This window comes from Lepidochelys kempii, chromosome 9 (genome assembly GCF_965140285.1).
Source record: "Lepidochelys kempii isolate rLepKem1 chromosome 9, rLepKem1.hap1, whole genome shotgun sequence".
NCBI lineage: Eukaryota > Metazoa > Chordata > Testudines > Cheloniidae > Lepidochelys > Lepidochelys kempii.
The window spans coordinates 27,087,798-27,109,749 of NC_136388.1; the positions used below are offsets into that span (position 1 = coordinate 27,087,798).

The 21,952-nt window shown below is 40.6% G+C and overlaps 1 protein-coding gene across 1 annotated transcript in view; it reads right to left on the reverse strand.

The window, feature by feature from the left end:
* The window catches only part of LOC140916878 (arylacetamide deacetylase), a 32,719-nt gene extending 16,794 nt beyond the window's left edge, over nucleotides 1-15,925 (reverse strand). The window contains exon 1 of the mRNA XM_073358768.2: nucleotides 15,717-15,925. Coding sequence (XP_073214869.1) covers nucleotides 15,717-15,854 — 138 coding nt within the window. The 5' untranslated portion in view covers nucleotides 15,855-15,925. The remainder of the gene's footprint in view (nucleotides 1-15,716) is intronic.
* Between the last annotated feature and the right edge of the window lie 6,027 nt (nucleotides 15,926-21,952).

Sequence of the window (21,952 nt, forward strand, 5' to 3'; positions counted from 1 at the left end):
TTTTTAATAAACTTTAATTTTCAAAAGAGTGTTCTCCAGTGACACCTTTTTAAAAAGGTAGACGTTTATTTGATGCTATGTTAAACCCCAGAATTATAAAGAAATAGTTAAAATGCAGAATTAAAGCTGATGGAGAAAGCTGTATAGAAATGCAAGGCCTTGTTGTGAATTGTATTTAGAGTAGAATTCAGAAAGATCATATGCGTCTCAGGTTATAGTCAGTTTATTTTTTAAATCTGCCCACAGACTTCATATTTAAGAGCTCTTTGCTTCATTCCACTGGAGCAAATAACATTAAAATGGATAAAAAACACCAGAACAGTAGCAGAGGAGAAATAGTGGTTCCTTAACTTCATACTGCTTCACTCACTGTGACCCACAGAAGTACACCTATGCCAACCAGCTCCGTACTGCAGGGCCTCTGGAGGGTTTCAGAGAGAGGTCTGAGCAGAAACTGGGCAATGGTCTCTTTGTGGCATTTTCCTCCTCTCTGAAGCTTATGCTGTCCCCTAAGCATCTGCTATTCTCTCAAGATGGGCAGTTGAACATGCCAATCAAGTAGAGGCAATGAGTGCATTTCCTCTGAGGGAGCTACGCTGCCAGAAATTCTGAGGAGGTTGAGCAACACAACAGAACAGCTGGTACTCTGCAGGTTTCCAGCTTCCTTTTCCATTTGGTCCAGAGGATCTGCAGGATTAAGAGGCTAAACCTTCTCTCTCTCCCATTCTCAAATCTCTCCCATTGTTGAGAGCATGCATCAAGATCTCCGCAAGGTGAGCCAAATGGAGTTTCTGGAGCTCTCTCTTCTCCCATGGGTTCTATCACCAGGGAGAGGGTAGTGTGTGCCTTTACATTTTTCCTCCCTGTACTAAAAGCTAAAGGTGTAATTAAGAGTGATGGATCCAAAACAAACCCTCAAATGTGGCTCACCAAAACTTGATTGCTTTATTCTTATCACTATCTGAGGATGTTTAAACCTAACTGAAGTTTCAAACAAAAGTCTCCACGACTCAAGTATCAGCTTTGAGAATTCTCTAATGGGTGTAACCAGTTAAATGTATTAACTCCATTTAATTGAAATTAATACCTTAATTTCTTGAGCAAACTTCAAAAATGTGTTTCAGCTAAATTTCTCATTGGCAAGGTATAGGTCTGAAGTGTAATTTCTTAAATGCAATTGCAAATTGGAATAAATATGTTGCAGTAAAAGCTATATCAGAAAGGAACACAGAATGAGTGATAAAGATAGCACAACATTTGCCAAGGGCCGTCGTCAACAAGTAGGCCCAGATTCCACTAATGCAATTAAAAACCAAACTGTGGATATACTTTTGCAGTTGCAACACAGAAAATATGGAACTTATTAATAACAAAGATGTTATATAAATTCATGCATAGCCCAGAATTTTTGGCATAAAACAGGTGTCAGAGTTTTTTAAAAAAGATAATCAAACAGCACATTCTGCTTCTATTTTTCACACCCAGGAGATTGAGTAATGCCAGCAGCTAATTAGCTAGTCAACCACAAACTTTTGCAAAATTATGATGTAACTTCTTCTGTTACCCTTTTTCCTATTTTGTATACTTTACATTAGTAACAGACTAAATTAGTAACAGAGTAGATCACATTATTATATTTGTTACAGTTTCACAAGATATAATCCTGAAAGATGACAATTAAGATTTAAAAAACTGTATCAAAAGATTAAAGCTATCAAAGTATTCTTAATAGAGCTCTTCAATTTGAGGACGCTTCATTTCAGTTTGTGGCCTAGGCAACCATAGAAGTACGCAAGCAGTCTGGACCATGCTGTCAATTTTAAATAGAAATGTGATCTATACCTATTGTGACGATCACGTCCCTCGATCTGCTGGCAATGCCCCTACTTATACATCCCAAAATGCCATTGGCCTTCTTGGCAACAAGGGCACACTGTTGACTCATATCCAGCTTCTTGTCCACTGTAACCCTTAGGTCCTTTTCTGCAGAACTGCTGCCTAGCCATTCACTCCCTAGTCTGTAGCGGTGCATGGGATTCTTCTGTCCTAAGTGCAGGACTCTGCCCTTGTTCTTGTTGAACCTCATCAGATTTCTTTTGGCCCAATCCTCTAATTTGTCTAGGGCCCTCTGTATCCTATCCCTACCCTCCAGCGTATCTACCACTCCTCCCAGTTTAGTGTCATCTGCAAACTTGCTGAGAGTGCAATCCACGCCATCCTCCAGATCATTAATGAAGATATTGAACAAAACCGGCTCCAGGACCGACCCTTGGGGCACTCCACTTGATACCAGCTGCCAACTAGACATGGAGCCATTGATCACTACCCGTTGAGCCCGACAATCTAGCCAGCGTTCTATCCACCTTATAGTCCATTCATCCAGCCCATACTTCTTTAACTTGCTGGCAAGAATGCTGTGGGAGACTGTGTCAAAAGTTTTGCTAAAGTCAAGGAATAACACATCCACTGCTTTCCCCTCATCCACAGAGTCAGTTATCTCATCATAGAAGGCAATTAGATTAGTCAGGCATGATTTGCCCTTGGTGAATCCATGCTGACTGTTCCTGATCACTTTCCTCTCCTCTAAGTGCTTCAGAATTGATTCCTTGAGGACCTGCTCCAAGATTTTTCCAGGGAATGAGGTGAGGCTGACTGACCCGTAGTTCCCCAGATCCTCCTTCTTCCCTTTTTTAAAGATGGGCACTACATTAGCCTTTTTCCAGTCGTCCGGGACCTCCCCCGATTGCCGTGAGTTTTCAAAGATAATGGCCAATGGCTCTGGAATCACATTTGCCAACTCCTTTAGCACTCTCGGATGCAGAGCATCTGGCCCCATGGACTTGTGCTTCTCCAGCTTTTCTAAATAGTCCCGAACCACTTCTTTGTCCACAGAGGGCTGGTCACCTCCTCCCCATGCTGTGCTGCCCAGTGCAGTAGTCTGGGAGCTGACCTTGTTCGTGAAGACAGAGGCAAAAAAAGCATTCAGTACATTAGCTTTTTCCACATCCTCTGTCACTAGGCTGCCTCCCTCATTCAGTAAGGGGCCCACACTTTCCTTGACTTTCTTCTTGTTGCTAACATACCTGAAGAAACCCTTCTTGTTACTCTTAACATCTCTTGCTAGCTGCAACTCCAAGTGTGATTTGGCCTTCCTGATTTCACTCCTGCATGCCCGAGCAATATTTTTATACTCTTCCTGGTCATTTGTCCAATCTTCCACTTCTTGTAAGCTTCTTTTTTGTGTTTAAGATCAGCAAGGATTTCACTGTTAAGCCAAGCTGGTCGCCTGCCATATTTACTATTCTTTCTACACATTGGGATGGTTTGTCCCTGTAACCTCAATAAGGATTCTTTAAAATACAGCCAGCTCTCCTGGACTCCTTTCCCCCTCATGTTATTCTCCCAGGGGATCCTGCCCATCAGTTCCCTGATGGAGCCAAAGTCTGCTTTTCTGAAGTCCAGGGTCCATATTCTGCTGCTCTCATTTCTTCCTTGTGTCAGGATCCTGAACTCGACCATCTCATGGTCACTGCCTCCCAGGTTCCCATCCACTTTTGCTTCCCCAGCTAATTCTTCCCAGTTTGTGAGCAGCAGGTCAAGAAGAGCTCTGCCCCTAGTTGGTTCCTCCAGCACTTGCACCAGGAAATTGTCCCCTACACTTTCCAAAAACTTCCTGGATTGTCTGTACACAGCTGTATTGCTCTCCCAGCAGATATCAGGGTGATTGAAGTTTCTCATGAGAACCAGGGCCTGAGACCTAGTAACTTCCGTGAGTTGCCGGAAGAAAGCCCGTCCACCTCATCCCCCTGGTCCGGTGGTCTATAGCAGACTCCCACCACAACATCACCCTTGTTGCTCACACTTCTAAACTTAATCCAGAGACTCTCAGGTTTTTCTGCAGTTTCATACCGGAGCTTCGAGCAGTCATACTGCTCTCTTACATACAGTGCAACTCCCCCACCTTTTCTGCCCTGCCTGTCCTTCCTGAACAGTTTATATCCATCCATGACAGTACTCCAGTCATGTGAGTTATCCCACCAAGTCTCTGTTATTCCAATCACATCATAATTCCTTGACTGTGCCAGGACTTCCAGTTCTCCCTGCTTGTTTCCCAGGCTTCTTGCTTTTGTGTATAAATGCAAACTGAGGGCTGCCGTGAACCTCTGAGGCGAGCAAATCCGCCAATAAGCGCAGGACCCACCAAGGCAGAGGAGGAACTTTGTCACACTATATAAAAAATATGTAATGATAATATCTAATGGGGTATTTATTTTGCATGAAACAAACAGACATTCAAATGGCATGTTAGAGAAGACAATGTGAGGTGTAAATCTTTGAGCTGAATCACTGAAAGTTTTATAAGCCCTGATCAACCATATGTTTGGTATGTCATGCAGACTAGAATCATTTCATAGGCAGGACTCCCTCACCTTGCCACTGAAGTTCAGGGACTGTAGTGTTGCAGAAGTGTGTACAGCTGTTTTGACTTCTTTCATTGTTATTTCCTTTTAGGGTTTGACCAAGCACAACACCTAGCATAACGTGTCCTGGTCCATAATTAGGGGTCCTAGCGCTACAGTAATACAAACAACAACAAATGGGTCAAATGACTTTATATTGGTGCAGGGTGAGCTACTAAACATGGACAAAACCATCAAGGAGTGTGATGAGACTTTACATAAAGATTCTGTTCAAAGTTCAAAAGTGGGTGAGGGAAAGAGGATGGAGTCATGCAAATTTGGCCAAAAGATCACACTGCAAATGGGCTCACAGAAAGTAACTTGTATGAGAGATTTACTGACTGCAGCTAAACGAGCAGGTTTTCAGCATATGGTTCAACATATCTTACAAAAACTGCTACGACATGAGATTTTTGCACAAAGACACTGGAATTTGCAAGTTGCAAGAAGCCATAAAGGAGACACCCTGTTTTCTCACTGGATGTTGAGAAAGGACACATCAGATTCTGGCTGGACATTTCAAATCTTTATCAGAACCATGGGTCAGTTTCTGATTAGTCCACATCAGCTTTGCCAAAAAGAGGACCCAGCAGAAAAACGTACAAAATTCTGTGTTGTTCAATACATCGTGCCCTGAAGCCCAAACATCTGGATGAGAGAGACTGAATAGATCTGTTATTGCCTGGCCAGTGAGACTGACCCTTCTGTTAACAACTAGTCTTGTTATTGTCTAGAAATTATGCTATATCAAAAGTAACGGAGCACTGAAGCTGGAGAAACTCATTACACTAATTAAATCTAGTACTATTTAGCAGAGAAAGTTGTGCTTCCCTGCAGCAAGAGTTACTGCAAGAAACCTTGAGTCTTTCTGTGGGATTTTTGAGGCTGATTTTGGTCAAAAGAACTAACAGCTTCAAAGAGGGAAGGAGCTTTCAATTGGCTTGCAAGCTAGATATTTATCACAATTTGAATCTTTGGGGTAAAGTGGTATAAGAGCTGGCAGTATGGGACACATTCTAGAGAATTTTGATGCTTTTCTACTTTATTACCTGCATATTTTGTTTTTGTTTAATGTGTGATAGTCGTGCACATGCACAAGACAATGCTTGGCTGCGAGTATCTCCTTCGCAAGGTAATTTTGAACTGAATTAACATTCTTTGATAATTAAGTAGCTTGTTTAAAGTTCTAGATTCGACTGTAGAACTGTTTGGTTGAACTGACATGAGCCATGCCATCATTCCATTGGTAGATAAACCTGATAGGAATTAAGAAAGAATCCACAGTTCCATGTTAGTACCAACAAATCACCTGCTCAGACTGGTACTGAAGTCACATGGAAGCTTGCCTTTGTAAGAAGATTGTGATAAGGTGCTGAATGAATTAAACTGATTTATTATCACTAAAAGATGTAACATCCCATGTTGAGTTCAAGTTTTGACACTAAACTGTTATCTAACCATTCTTATTTGGCTGTAGGTAATTTCTTGTTTGCTTTAAAAGCTATTTTGTCTAATCAAATAAAAATAATAATGATCCTGCCTGGATCATTACTTAAGCTAAAGATCCAAAGAACAATGAGGAATCTAGTAGAGGTAACTGGTTAATTAAAATTATTTAACCACTGTGTGTTTTCTCTCACACTCCCTGTACTTCCTATTTCTGTTCCCCAGACTATCCATTTAACACCATATTATTTAACATTTATATTCCAGTCATATCCCAACGTCCCATCAGCACTAGGGCCATATAGAGCTAGGTGCTGTACAAACATATAGTAGAAAATGGTCCCTGTCCCAAAAAACTTGGAATGTAAACAGTAATGGACAAACTCCTGGTCCACCAGACAACCTGCTCTGCCACAACTAAAGCTAGGTGCTTAAGTTCATGCACCCAAGTTTGAAAATCTGCCATAAATTCAAGAAGGCACATTGAGCTTTAGCATCTGTAGGATTTTTTCTTTTAAAAAAAGCATCAAGCATTATCTGCTAAATCCTTTACACTGCATTTACCTTTAAACCTGGTAGGTTTATTTAAATTGGTTCTGCATTAGATGCCTAAGCAATCTCCTGTTTCTGAAAATTTGTTTAATACTTTAATGAATTTACAACCAAACATAATTACTAACTTCCATTTAATTTCTAGAAATAATCGTGTAACTCAACATAAGCCCTGAAAGAGGTGTTAAATTACTACAAGCCAGTTTTACTCAAGGTGATTAGGTGCTTTTGAAAATTTAACGAGGTGGGTGAACACCTAACTCTAGGAGTTAGATGCTTTTGAAAATCCCCCTAGGTGCATATATGCATCTTTCGGTGTCTAAAGGTGTCCTTCACAAATCAGGCCCTGCATCTAAATACACATATAGTGAAACTGTCCAAGGAATGCTAAAACACATTCTGTGGAAAGCATCAAAACGGTTGACAGTGGGAAACCTACAACAAAACCCTGCACAGTGATTTGAAGATATGCCTTACAAAGCCAAAGGCATGTGAATGGGAACATAAAGATATATTTGAGTAAGCAGAATGGTAGAACTATGTACACAAAGTTCATTTATTAGTGTTTGAATAATGGTGACACCATAGCAGAATTTTCGGAAGCATTATCAATCCATCGCTAACTTCATGGGAGAAATGTTCAGTCTGAAAATTTAAAGCTGACTTCTCTCTGCTGCTCCAAATGTGAAAGAAACATTCTCCTGGCAGGCATGTCATGTTAATGGGAAGAACTTGTATGTCACAATGGAAAAATATCTCCCCCAGCTCTAAACATCAAGCAGCACTTTTAGCTTAAAATGTACCTGCTTCCGTTCTCACCTCTGACACTTGTCCATTTAGTGGAGGTGGTGAGAGGGAAGTGGAGATAAGCATTCACAGACCAATAGATTTGGAATGCCAGAAGGGACCATTATCATCATCTAGTCTGATCTCCTGCACAACGCAGGCCAGAGAACCTTACCCAGTAAGTTCTGCATCAGGCCCATAACTTCTGAGCTATAGCATATCATTTTAGTCAGATAGCCAATAGTGATTTAAAGACTTTGTGACAGTCCCTAGGTAAGTTGTTCCAATGGTTAAGAATTTTTCAAAATACTGCCGTATCATTAGTTTGAATTTCTCTAGCTTCAGCTTCCAACCAGAGACCTCGAGGTGCCGACTTCTGTTATTTTTTTCAGCTTGTCAAATACTTTATTACAGTAACAATAATGTTGAGCACTTCTATAGCATTTTCCATCAAAGAACTTAGCAGATGAATCACCGCAGCACCAGCTCAGGATAGGCAAGTACCATACTAAACTGAGGAAGGAGTAAGCATGAAAGTCAATCTGGAATGTAGTAATATCCAAGCTCCCCAAAACAACTCAAGATCTGAAAATCTGTTTCAGAAATAAAGATCTAAATACTTCATATCCAAACTACCCAAACAATAAGAGGTAACTGAGAATAAGAGAATGTATCTGTGACTGCTGTTGCAAGTGGTTGTGGGTATATGCAGAATAATTTACATTTTCTATCTTGTGTATTTCTACGTAAGTTGAATGTATATTAGGGCTGTCAAGTGATTAAAAAAACTAATTGCAGCACTGTTAATAATAGAATACCATTTATTTAAATATTTTTGGCAGTTTTCTACATTTTCAAATATATTGATTTCAATTACTACACAGAATACAAAGTGTGCAGTCCTCACTTTATATTTATTTTTGATTACAAGTGTTTGCCCTGTAAACAACAAAAGAAATAGTATATTTCAATTCACCTAATACAAGTACTGTAGTGCAATCTCTGTATCATGAAAGTTGAATTTACAAATGTAGAATTATGTACAAAAAATAACTGCATTCAAAAATAGAATGTAAAACTTCAGAACCTACAACTCAGTCCTATTTCAGCCAATCACTCAGACAAACAAGTTTGGTTACAATTTGCAGGAGATAATGCTGCCCACTTCTTGCTTACAGTGTCACCTGAAAGTGAGAACAGGCATTCACATGGAACTGTTGTAGTCGGCATTGCAAGATATTTACATGCCAGATGCGCTAAAGATTCATATGTCCCTTCATGTTTCAACCACCATTCCAGAGGACATGCGTCCAGGCTGATGATGGGTTCTGCTAGATAATGATCCAAAGCAGAGCGGACCGATACATGTTCATTATCATCTGAGTCAGATGCCACCAGCAAAAGGTTGATTTTCTTTTTTTGTGGTTCGGGTTCTGTAGTTTCTGCATCAAAGTGTTGCTCTTTTAAGAAACCTGAAAGCATTCTCCACACCTCATCCCTCTCAAATTTTGGAAGGCACTTCAGATTCTTAAACCTTGGGTCGAGTGCTGTATTTATCCGTAGAAATCTCACATTGGTACCTCCTCTGTGTTTTGTCAAATCTGCAGTGAAAGTGTTCTTAAAACCAACAATATGCTGGGTTATCATCCGAGACTGCTATAACATGAAATATATGGCAGAATGCGGGTAAAACACTGAGCAGAAGACATACAATTCTCCCCCAAGGAGTTCAGTCACAAATTTAATTAACACATTATTTTTTTAATGAGCGTCATCAGCATGGAAGCATGTCCTCTGGAATGGTGGCCAAAGCATGAAGAGGCATACGAATGTTTAACATATCTGGCACATAAATACCTTGCAATGCTGGCTATAAAAGTGCCATGTGAATGCCTGTCTCACTTTCTGGGGATACTGTATATAAGAAGCAGGCAGCAGTATCTCTCTTAAATATAAACAAACTTGTTTGTCTTAGCAATTGGCTGAACAAGAAGTAGAACTGAGTGGACTTGGAGGCGTTAAAGTTTTACATTGTTTTGTTTTTGAGTGCAGTTATGTAACAAAAAAAAATCTACATTTGTAAGTTACACTTTCACAATAAAGAGGTTGCACTACAGTACTTTTATGAGGTGAACTGAAAAATACTATTTCTTTTGCTTATCATTTTTACAGTGCAAATATATGTGTAAAAAAATAATAATATAAAGTGAGCACTGTACACTTTGTATTCTGTGTTGTAATAGAAATCAATATATTTGAAAATGTAGAAAAAAATCCAAAAATATTGAATAAATGTCAACTGGTGTTCTATTGTTTAACGGTGTAATTAATCGTGATTATTTTTTTTAATTGCAGTTAATATATTGAGTTAATTGTGTGAGTTAACTCTGATTAATTGACAACCCTGATGTATATATACACAGAATCTTACCCACCCACCCCTACATTGTATAGTCATACACATTACACAGTTTATATGAATACTCCACCCTTTTATTACTCTCCCTAAAACTAAATACAGTTGGCCAAATTGATCACTGGTGTAACTCTATTAATGTACTAAAAATCTGGCCTATCATATGTTCTTGAGAATTTTTCTTAGGTTCAGGGCTGTGAACTTTCTGTTCCTTGTTGATGTTTTTTTAAATCCCAAGAAGTGTTCAACCTTTTTACTGAATTTTAATTGTCAATCCACTTCCTCAGGTGTCAAGAGATATCAGTTTAAAATGTCACTTCTATCCCTACTACTATTATAACACCAGAGATTTCTATAACTGGCAGATAAGAAAAAATTTCCTCCATTTTTGCAGTTTGTTTACTTTGTCCATTTGACAGCACTTTCTGTATAGTTACTTTCGCAATTTGCCATGAATAGTAAATTGATTTTCCTCTTTTGGTGTGGGTTTTTCCAAACAGCAAGAGAAAAATATTTTTAAAAACAGGGAACTCTGATTATAAAACACCTAAAATTGCCATGTGCACTGCCCAAAAGAGCTTTTAATTGTTCTGGTTCTTTCTCATTGAAAAGACTTCAAGTTCAAGGTGTCCCTTTAAGATGAAATCCGCGTAGCTGAATAAGCAGTCAATTTACCAAAAAGACTGATGAGAACTCAGCATAAAGGACATTCTAAAGTCCAGCGTGGGGGGAAGAGGGGGGGGAATCCAGAGTCCTGAAGGCAAGAAAAATGTTTGACAAAGTGTAGACTCAGGCAACAAAGAAACTCCTCTTTATCGAAACATTTTACAACACTTTATGCTGCTTACACACATTGACTTAACCCTTGTATACAATTACTTTATTACACAGAGAGAAAACACTCGCAGAGCCCTGTGTAGCCATACATCACTCATCTTTCCAGTGTGTTCCTAGAGATCAGACCCCAGCTCTGCTATGAAATAGCTTAGAACTGGAAGACTATTCTTGGTATTAACATATAAATGAGCAAACTAAGGTCCATCATCTTGTAATCAGCACCACACAGTTGGAATCCTGTGACCAAAGAGAGCCCCACTGAAATCAGTGGGACTCTGGACACACATGTGCCTGCTAGTTTGGATCCACTCACAAGATGGAAGTGTAAACCTCCCCCTTTACTTCAGAATTCTTGTATCCATTGCAGCATCCTTTCCAGACTCAAAAGTAGTGGAGAGTGGAACTCAATGGTATTGGTTTTAAAACTCAACAGCATGCCATATCAACGTGTCCAGGTAAAAGTGAAGCTGACTATATATTGCATCCACACTCAGGAATAGACTTCAGTGTATCAATGCTAATTTACATCGTCTGAGGATCTGGCCCTTGAAATCTGAAACCAGGGAAATCTTTGCGGGTGGGCTTGGAAAGCACAGGCAACATTCCTCATGATATTTGTAAGGAAGAGAGAAAACACTTCAGTTTGCAGTTTCACAGCTTCATTTGCCCTTTTATCTTGGTATTTGATGCAATTTGTGTTTGTTTTTTTTAAATCAAAACAAGAAATTGGAAGACTCAAAAGACATGCAGCCTTTCAAATTAGATCACCTCTTCACATTCAGACCCATAATTAAGTGACCACAAAGCATTCCCATCTGGTCATATGGCAGTTCAGCAGCACATGCTAAGTGATCTTGGTGGGGATTTTTGGTATTAACCCTAAAGGAAAAACAGGAATACATAAAAAAGACTTTTCTATGGATTGCCTCTTTATTCAGAATGACTGGAATACGACATTCCTTCCAGTACAAAGCATCCAATCCTGCTGTTGGTCATCTCTAGAGAACCAAAACACAACAGTGCTAAAGGCTGCTTTTGACACCAAGCACAGAGTATTATTCATCAGAGCAAGTGATTATTTTTGAGTTCATAGTAGATAGGAGACCTAATCTCAAAAACCACCATCACAAGTGGAACCCTTGCTGAGAGTCTGATCAATAAAGCCAAGGATTGAGTACAATAACTTACCATCTGGCTTCTAGTGTTTCCCATCCAGAACAGGTTTAAGACACTTTGGGCCAGTTTCAGATCTAATTTATACTGGTATAAATCCAGAGAAACTATCAGAGTCAAAGGAGTTCCTCCAGCTTTGCACTGCTGTTTGTGAGATCATAATCTGGCCAACTGATGTGAGGAAATTTGCACTATTGGTGCCAGCACTGAACCAATTCTATGGAGAAAAGACTTCAGTCCCAAGTGCAGTTAATGCAACATCCTTCAGAAGTACCAATTCCACTTTAAAAATGAAAAGAAGACACTGCTGTAGTTGTAACAATGCATCTTCTCTCCGATTTATAGGGGCTCGACCCTGTTAAAGTCCAGGAGAGTTCAATGCAAGTAGGATCATGCACTGGATGCACACAGCTCCCACGGAGATTAATAGGAGTTACGCATGTGCATGAATTTCTTGCAGACTAGACCCAGTAATGCTGTCAAACACTGTACTTGTCAAAAAAATGAGAACGTATTACCAGAACTTGTTCAGACAATGCTGCCAACTCTACAGCTGCAGGGTGTTCTTGGTGTCCTGCTCAGACAGATTCAAGTACTAGTGTGATGTTTGATAGCTGTGTTATAGCAATGCACACTGTGTTGTATGCGCCATTTCACTGTGACAAAACTCTGTCATAATAATAACTTGAGTCCATTTTAAAGAGCTCTCCCTTTTATCATTTCCTGGGCTGGAGTATATTGCAGGCTTCTCCTCTTCTGGTTTAACATTAAACCTTTACCAACAACTCCCTCAATTCCCCTCAAAACCACATACACATCTGTATTAGACACATTACTTATGGCCTATCATCACATATTCTACAAGTTTGGGATAGGTTAGAGGTGAATGATGTTACTCAAGAAGTTTTGCCCATCCAATCCAACGAATTTGCAAGCAGATCATGATTTGCTTCAGCTGGGCCTGCATATTGCAACATATGTGTAACTATGCACTAACATCTAGAATTATATATATTTCCTTTGTCCCTGCTGAGGTCTCATGAGTTATAAACTTTTAAAACAATCCTGTTTCTCACTCTATTTTTCCTAGCACATCTGACAAAAGTGACTAGACAAGTAATAATTAGGCTATGTATTGTATGTCAGAAATGGTATAGAAATCAATTAGTGTGTGTGAGAAATTGTTTCCACTTGAAAAAGCCATGGTATGTTTTTCTGTTACAACATTATAAACATCTCTACATTTTAAGTACTGTTCAAACTAACTGTTTAATCCACAGTGCTCCTGAGAGGCTGATAGGATGCCTATTGTACAGATGGGGAACTGAAGCATAGAGAGATTAACCCATGATTTGCCCAAGGCTACCTAGTGAGTCAGCAGCAGAACCAGGATTAAAACTCAGGCTCTCCAGACTCTCAGAACTCTAGACCATGCTGCTTTTTTCATTTTATTACACAGTATTCATTCACACTCAGGGTCCATGCAGAGTTGTTGAAATCATCCATGTCACATTGTGTAATCATCAACTTTACAAAGAGCTCTGTGCAGAGTTTTAGGGCACACCCATAGAATATTCTACTGGAAAGAATTTCTTTTTAAATATTGAGTGAATACATTACTTATAAAAGCAAAGAGCCAAACATACTTGCAAACACTATTCGAACTTCACCATAAAGCTCAGTTAATGCCCATCTGCCCTGACTTTCATTATCTGACATTCCACTCTTGAGCATCTTGAACTGAGACAATCAAGCATGTCAGTATCTCGCCCTGGAAACAAACTCATACCATAATGTGTTTCTGCCCACAAACTTTGTTTCACACACTCACACCCTGGACACAACTGTTTCCCTGTGATATTAGTAATCTTACCCAAATGGGTAAGGACCAACTCCCTCAGACACAGAATCACATCCTATGCATCTTACTTCACTTAATAGACAATACAGTATGTCCAGTCTGTGTTTTAAAGGAGATAATTAGACTCTTAGTCTTAGCTTTTCACAATGGGCCCTGTTAAGTAGCCTCTCACTTCTTTATTTACTTGGACACAAAGAATACTTTCAATAGTATGTCTGGGGACTGGATGTTAGTTTTCCCCGCTCTTTCTTAGCCCTCACCAATCAGACCTCAAACTCACCTGGCACATGACAAACAAATGTAGGGTGATCAGACGTCCCAATATTTGGGGCTTTGCCTTATATAGGCAACTATAGCCCAGCCCATCCCCTGGGGGGGAAAGTGTCCCAATTTTTCACACTTGCTATCTGGTCACCCCAAACAAAACCCATAATGAAATTATACTATAGCAACTACTTTAAAATTTGCAGTTTTGCAGCCATCCTAGTCAGTCCCTCCAGCATGGGGGATAACTTGAAATCTGCTCACACTGGATTTTTTACTGCAGGGGGTGAGGGGTCTCTCTCTAATGGAGGTTTTCAGGCTTGCAAAGTCCATAAGGCAAACAAGAGTTATCCTGCACACAGACGAGATTTGGAACCGATCCAACAATCTAGTGCAGGATGCATGAGATACAGAGACCAAAACAAAAGCCCATCAAAGAGCAGAGCCCAGTTTATTTATAAATTAACTAAATGATTGTTTTCCCCCTCCTAGATCCCACAACTCACTTCCCAACTAACACCAATAGGAGACCGCCCACCACCCCAAAAACCTATTCTCCCATGCCAAAGTGCTCAAAATTGGACAATAATTTGGGGTGAACAAATCCAGACACGCAGGGCTTAGTTTTCAGAGAGAAGCACCCTCAACTCCAAGGGAAGTCAGTGAAAGAGGTGGATGCGCGGCACTTCTGCAAATCATACCCAAGCATCTCAAGCTGGGCACCAAAGAGCTGAGACAACGAGCCCCCCCCCCCCCCCGAAATAAGAGCACTCCTGAAACTTGAGCCCTGGCGTTTACAGCCTCAGCCGAGCAACCTTTCAGTTTCACCTTTCAAGCTAAGTTCGTAACCTCCCCCGCTCCATGTTTACCATAGACAGAGCAATACCTCCCCCCTCAACAACCACCACCTTCATAGCTAGCTCCGACAAAAGTGCATAACAAAAGATCAACTTTGCTGCAGCCTCTGCTGATTAGCAAATGCAGGCTGCGTTTTAGGCAAGGGGGAGCTTGAGTATATCAGAAGTTTAAGATGTATGTTTCTTAAACCGCTCCACGCACAATACTTCTCCAGGGTTGACTAGCCAGAGCTGGAAACTGCAGCCTTGTTTATTCACACAGGAAGAAAAAGCCCTGTTAAGTATACGTGGTGTACATGGCAAGAGTTAGTGATGACTGCATAGCATATGACTAAAATGAAGCCCCAAATGTAATAAACAGAGACAAACGCATAGGGGCACATATTTAAATGCGCCCTGTGTAGCCATTAGAGCCACACTGCTCTACCGATCCTTTCTAGAAGGCTGTACACAGTTCTGTGCTGCTGAGTCAGCCACCTCTCCCGTTATCGCACAAGATTACAATTAGACCTTGCATCAGTACCCAGGGAAAGTGATTAGAAAGTCTCAGAGCTTTATATGTGATTGATTACATTAGCACTTCTATAATTAGCTGGTGTTTATTCATCACCTCACCCCTGCGCGCGTGGACTATCTAAATCCCCAATGATGTACCATATTTAAATGCACCTCTCGCTTTCCTTCCTCCGAAGTGTGACACAATATTTCTAGTTAGGCTCAAGAGAGAAGAAAAAACAAACAGCAATAATTTAGCTATACAGGATTGTAGAGTAAATTGCAAATCAACTACAAGTTTGAACTGCCTCATCTGCATTCAAATTAATATATTTCTGTTATTGTATATACTTATGATCGTAGATTTGATTTTTCTGTAATAGTTTATTTAGTGTCAGGGTTAAAGTTCCTTGCTTGGTTTCAGGTATTCTTAGATATAATTTTGGATATTACTTAACCAGACACTGATATTATTCTTTGATCTGTATTTTTCTTTTCTCCACATTAATACATTACTTGAACTCAATTTCATACATAAGCACCTGGAGTAAATAAAATTCTAAACTTACCACATGTGCTACACTTCTAAAGCCAGCATTTATGAGCATCAGTTTCCAGCGTTCCTCAATAGTCTCTGGAACTGGTGTGTAAACATAATATGCTACCAGAACAGACGCCAAAAGAAGGCACAGGGATTTAGTTCCCATGTTTTACTATCCACTTCTTTCAAGACTGATCAGAGTACACGTTCTCTCTGACTCTTAACAGTTGCAAATCAGCACACGCTGATAGGGCAAAGTTAATCTGTCGTTATTTTTGGATCACGCCCAGTAGGTGAATTCTCATCCGATCACCCTGAACAGAGGTCGTTCTGCTACACAGAGGGGAAACGTGTGTTTAAGCGGAAAGCATTCAGCTCCAATATTTAAATGTAAGGATTAAACATCAAAGTAAATACATGGATATCACGCAGGGGCTTTTCTAACAAGAACCACAGCTCTGAAAGAATGGAGAGGAAAATGCAGTTACAAAAATAAATACGGAGTGCAGCATATGAATTAAGAGCTGCAGCAAAAAAGCCCCTGGAAGGTCCACCTGTCTGATAAGTTTGTTCTTCATCACTATGCAGGGAACTTGAAATAAATGCAAACGCTTGTCCCACTTGTAGAGATATAGAATTTACTGGTTTCAGAGTGGTAGCGTGTTAGTCTGTATCAGCAGAAAGAACAAGGAGTACTTGTGGCACCTTAGAGACGAACAAATTTATTTGGGCATAAGCTTTCGTGGGCTAAAACCCACTTCATCAGATGCATGCAGTGGAAAATACAGTAGGAAGATATATGTACACAGAGAAAATGAAAAAATGGGGGTTGCCATAGCAACTCTCAACAAGACCAATCCATTAAGGTGGGCTATTATCAGCAGGAGGGGGGGGGAAAAAACTTTTGTAGTGATGATCAGGATGGCCCATTTCCAACAGTTGACAAGAATGTGTGAGTAACAGTAGGGGAAAAATTAGCATGGGGAAATAGTATTTAGTTAGTGTAAGGACTCATCCACTCCCAGTCTTTATTCAAGCCTAATTTAATGGTGTCCAGTTTGCAGATTAATTCCAGTTCTGCTATTTCTTGTTTGAATCTGTTTTTGAAGTTTTTTTGTTGAATAATTGCAACTTTTAAGTCTGTAATTAAGTGTCCAGGGAGGTTGATGTGTTCTCCAACTGGTTTTTGAATGTTATAATTCTTGACATCTGATTTGTGTCCATTTATTCTTTTTGTAGAGACTGTCTGGTTTGACCAATGTACATGGCAGAGGGGCATGCCTCCCTGGACACTCAACTACAGACCTAAAAGTCACAATTATTCAACAAAAAAACTTCAAAAACAGACTCCAATAAGAAACAGCAGAACTGGAATTAATCTGTAAACGGGACACCATTAAATTAGGCTTGAATAAAGACTGGGAGTGGATGAGTCCTTCCACAAACTAAAAACTATTTCCCCCCTACTGTTACTCACACCTTCTTGTTAACTGTTTGAAATGGGCCATCCTGATTATCACTACAAAAGTTTTTTTTCTCCTGCTGATAATAGCCCACCTTAATCGATTGGTCTCATGAAGAGTTGGTATGGCAACCCCATTTTTTTCATGTTCTCTCTGTGTGTGTCTATATATATACGTATCTTCCAACTGTATTTTGGAATACTGCATGCATCTGATGAAGTGGGCTTTAGCCCACAAAAGCTTATGCTCAAATAGAATTTACCGTAACAGATCAAACCATGCATCCTTCTAGTCTAGTATCCCTTTCTGACAGTGGTCAATACCTTAGACTTCAAGGAAGGTGATGCCCTCATCTCTCTCACCCCTCCCCCAACAACAACAACAACAACAACAAAGCAGCAAGCCAACTGTGCAGTAATTTACTTGGCAGAAATAAAATCCTTCCTGGCTCATGCAGACAATCAATTTAGTCCTTGACATGATTAGATTTAATTGCCTCGATTATTTTAGTTTGAAAGTTGCATGGCTACAGATATTACTTATAAAAATAGTCAGCTACTTTAAATATCCATGATATTCAATTTAGTAGATTCTTGTTGCAATGAACACATGTGGACACTATTGGGAAATATAAACTTTTGTCTGCTCAAGATCAAAACAGCTCTGAAATGAAAATGTGTGTTCCAAATGAAACCCCTTCCATGAAAATCACCTCTGTGCAGAGGAACAGCATGGGATTCTACATACCACTTAGCACTTTTGAAATCAGAGCTCAGATCTAAGTCAGGAGTGAGTATTGGATTGACAACCAGGTTTACTAGCAGGAAGCTAAAGAAGCTTGCAGGCCAGCTGCATCATCTCTCCACAGGGGAAGACAATCTGTAGAGCTACAGTGATAGATCCACAACTGGATTCACCACTCAGCATCCTGCCATGGAATCATAGAAGATTAGGGTTAGAAGAGACCTCAGGAAGTCATCTCGTCCAACCCTTTCCTAATATCCAACCTAGACCTCCCCCAATGCAACTTGAAACCACTGGTCCTTGTTCTGTCATCTGCCACCACTGAGAACAGCCAAGCTCCATCCTTTTTGAAACACCACTTCTGGTAGTTGAAGGCTGCTATCAAATCCCCCCTCACTCTTCTCTTCTGCAGACTAAACAAGCCCAGGTCCCTTGCCTCGCCTCGTAAGTCATGTGCCCCAGCCCCCTGATCATTTTTGTTGCCCTCTGCTGCACTCTCCCCACTTTGCCCACATCCTTTCTGTGGTGGGGGGGCCAAAACTGGATGCAATACTCCAGATGTGGCCTCACCAGTGCCAAATAGAAGAGAATAATCACTTCCCTCGATCTGCTGGCAACGTTCCTACTAATGCAGCCCAATATGCCATTAGCCTTCTTGGCAAAAAGGGCACACTGCTGACTCATCCCCAGGTCCTTCTCTGCAGAACTGCTGCTTAGCCAGTTGTTGTGTAGGGGAAAATGTGTAGGGGTGGAAGAAGAGCAGAAGTTGTTCTTTACACAAATGGGATGTCGCTCTTAAAATAGCTCTAAACAACTTTTACTTCTGTTCCAGTCCTGGGCAAAATAAAGTACAGAATGTCACACATTCGTTTTAAGTTAAATTAACTCTTAAATCTCAAAGCAGTGTGTGTTCAGGTCATATAGTTAGATTTTTTTTTTTATCTGAGCCAGTTGCATGAGACCTTGTACATTCTGTAACTATTAATTTGTAGTATCCTGGATATCTATATCTGTATGGTCCAAGGGTTGTGTTTGAATCTGTTGATAGATACCACCTCCTTATCTGCAGCTAATTATATTGAGTACAGATTACTTTGCTTCAGTGGATGGATATTTATTTTTCCATTTCTTCACAGAACTATTTTGCCATGGTCAGTTCCCGAGTTAACCACATCCTACGTATCTACCATATTTCTGTTAAGATGGAATGATCAACTAAGGGGGATGCAGTTTTGTGACTCCCATGTGGGCCTCGGAATTAAAGCATCTCTCCCCAAATTTCTGGATATCTTCACAACTACATAAACATAAGAAAGAAACATATTGCAAGAAGCCAGCTGACTCATTACCCGGCATTGTTTAATTCCCTCCTCATCCACCTCCATAAACCCAGAGTACAAGAAAGTGAAGTATAGCCTAGCTCAGGCAAAGGAAAAATACTGAGGCTGTGTAAGGGCAGAGGAGGCAGGCTAGAGGCAGGAGCCTGGTAGCTGACTGTGGACAGAAAGGCTGGTTGTAGGCAGCTAGGAAGGCCAAGAGCTGGGCAGAGACACACCTTGTTGCTATCAGGGGGCATCAGACTGCAGGCAGGCAGGACAGTATATAGAGATTACCAGACGACACAATTATCTTTATACCCCTCTACTGGAATGCCCCTAGAGGCTGGTTAGGAGCTGTTATTTTGGTCTTCATTGTATTGTAACAAAATCACTGCACTTAGGGCATTTGTAGATTTTACTTCAGGCAGTCCTAGTAAAGGAATCCTCTTATTTGAGGCATATGGATGTTTATGCATGGCTTTGTATGGCTGCATGCGTGAAGTTTAATGCAAATTATTTAATGAGATATTTGCATACTCACAAATATATTATTGTATTTTTTTTAAAACAGTGTTGAAACTTCTGGACACCATTTGGCACATACATTAGAGTTGTGAAATCATGATACATACAAGGTATCTATCACGAGAAAGAGGTGAAGCAATGCCAAAATAAACATATCTTAACACGTAGACTTATCCCATATACTCATCATTCACTGTGTTATTCTTGAATGTCTTTTGTACCTGCATTTCACTTGCTTATATCCTTCTAACATCTGCCCTCATCATTCCCGCCTTCACGTTGTACAGTTTCTCATTGTTTTATTCTTTCTATTCGTTCAAGAAGAGTAGAGAATTTAAGTTTGTTTGCATTAGAAAATAATAAAAGTTTGTGAGTCATTCAGTGTGACCTCTGTTGTACCTTCTGCATTTTTACAACATGCTTTCACTGATGCCACTCTGGAAGAGGAGGAAAGAAAATGCTGCACACTGGTATTTGGATTAAAAGTCAAGGTTGCAACTTTTATTGAGATAAAATTACTCAAGCTGCACTGTTGCCCAGCATCCAGAATTCTCTTCTGTAGAAACTATTTACTCCACCACGTACCCTTGATTCTAAAGGCAGAAAACATCCAAGCTACAACTCCCAAACCAAATCAGTGGTGAGGAACAGGTTTTCTCAAGGAATAGAGTTGTGCCTGATGGTGACATACTCCACCATTCCTCCATGCCTTTTATCCATTGACCTTGGGACTTCTGTTCCCAAATATGTTAAGAATTGTGGAAAAGGAATCCATGCCTTGTCATCCTCTGCTGTAAGGGCTTCCTGCCACAGGAACATCAGCAAACTGCTGGATCCGTACTTTCCAAATCCTGCCAGGTAACCCAAATGGGAAACAAACTTCTGGAAGAAAATATATTGGCGGGGCTGTCCAATGAATGACCATCATCCATCCTAAATTGTAGGTGATTGTACAACATGTAACTCACAACATAGATCTAAGGAGCTATGACTGTCATCTCACTTAGATTTATCTTCACTTCTCTATCATCATTGCAAGAATAAGTTGGGCAGCAGCAGGATTGCACCCGATACCTGGTGCTTTCAACAGTTAGAGGTTTCTCTTATGTTGAATCATCATATTAACTTGTGCTCCCCACTAACTTATCCCGCTCTGATGAATAATTAAACAGATGGCAGACCCAAACTTTCAAGGGGAAACAATGTTGTGAGCTAGTCCTACAGTATACCCCACAACAGCTTAACCAAATCTATGTAGCATCCAGTGCTTACTGGGATCTTTGGCCTTCATTTTCCCAGTTGGGTCTCAAGTAAAGCTGATCCTTTGGTTACAGACCCAAACTCTGGAAGAGGAAATGGGAATATCCAAACCAACCTAGTAGCATGGGAAGGGTCCATATGAGCCAGTATCGGGATCTACCTCTGTCCCCTGGATACCAACCCTCCTCTCAGGGGGCCCTGGAAAAGCAACCTCCTCCTTTTGAAGAAAGAAAAAAAGTTTATGGTGGGAGACAAGATGGCAGCCAGGTACAAGTCACCGGCACCAATCCATGAGTTGCAACAAAGTTGGTCCCTGGGGAGGGGAGAGATTCTTATTAACAAGGGGATGCTAAGAGCACGTGGTTGTCTTCTCCAGAGCTATATAAATGTTCTTAATTTGGCCCTACTTATTCAGAGTTTTTTCAGTGCTATCCTGTAAGTTTTAGGATTTTATCTACTCCTACCTCTGATATCTCTCTCCTAATCAGAGTTTTCAAGCAGAGTTTTCAAATTGAGGGCCCAGTAACGATACCCTCATTATTAGAATCTGACCCCCAGTGAGTATTGTCCTACCTCATATTTTACCCTGGAATTCATTAGGCTATGGGGGGCATATCTCAGTGCTCATGTTGCACTCCCAGTCAGTACCTGACCCAAGCCAGGGAAGCTAATGATCCAACCATCGGACTATAGTGAGGCCGAGTGGCCTCCCTCCAAGCGGGAGAGCGAGGGTCCACTACACTCCCCTTGGTGGGTAGAGCCTATTCTTCCCCACCCCTCTCACCGGAAGTGCTGGGGCAGGGCCAGAACTATAAGAGGAAGGCCCTGCAGCCCAGTTGGGGTGGAATCACCAGAGGAGAGAGACGCTCCTGACATACTCAGGAGGGGAACCTACACCCGGCTGTCTCGTAGCTGCAGAAGTGGGAGACCCCGACGAGGAGTGGCCTGGACTA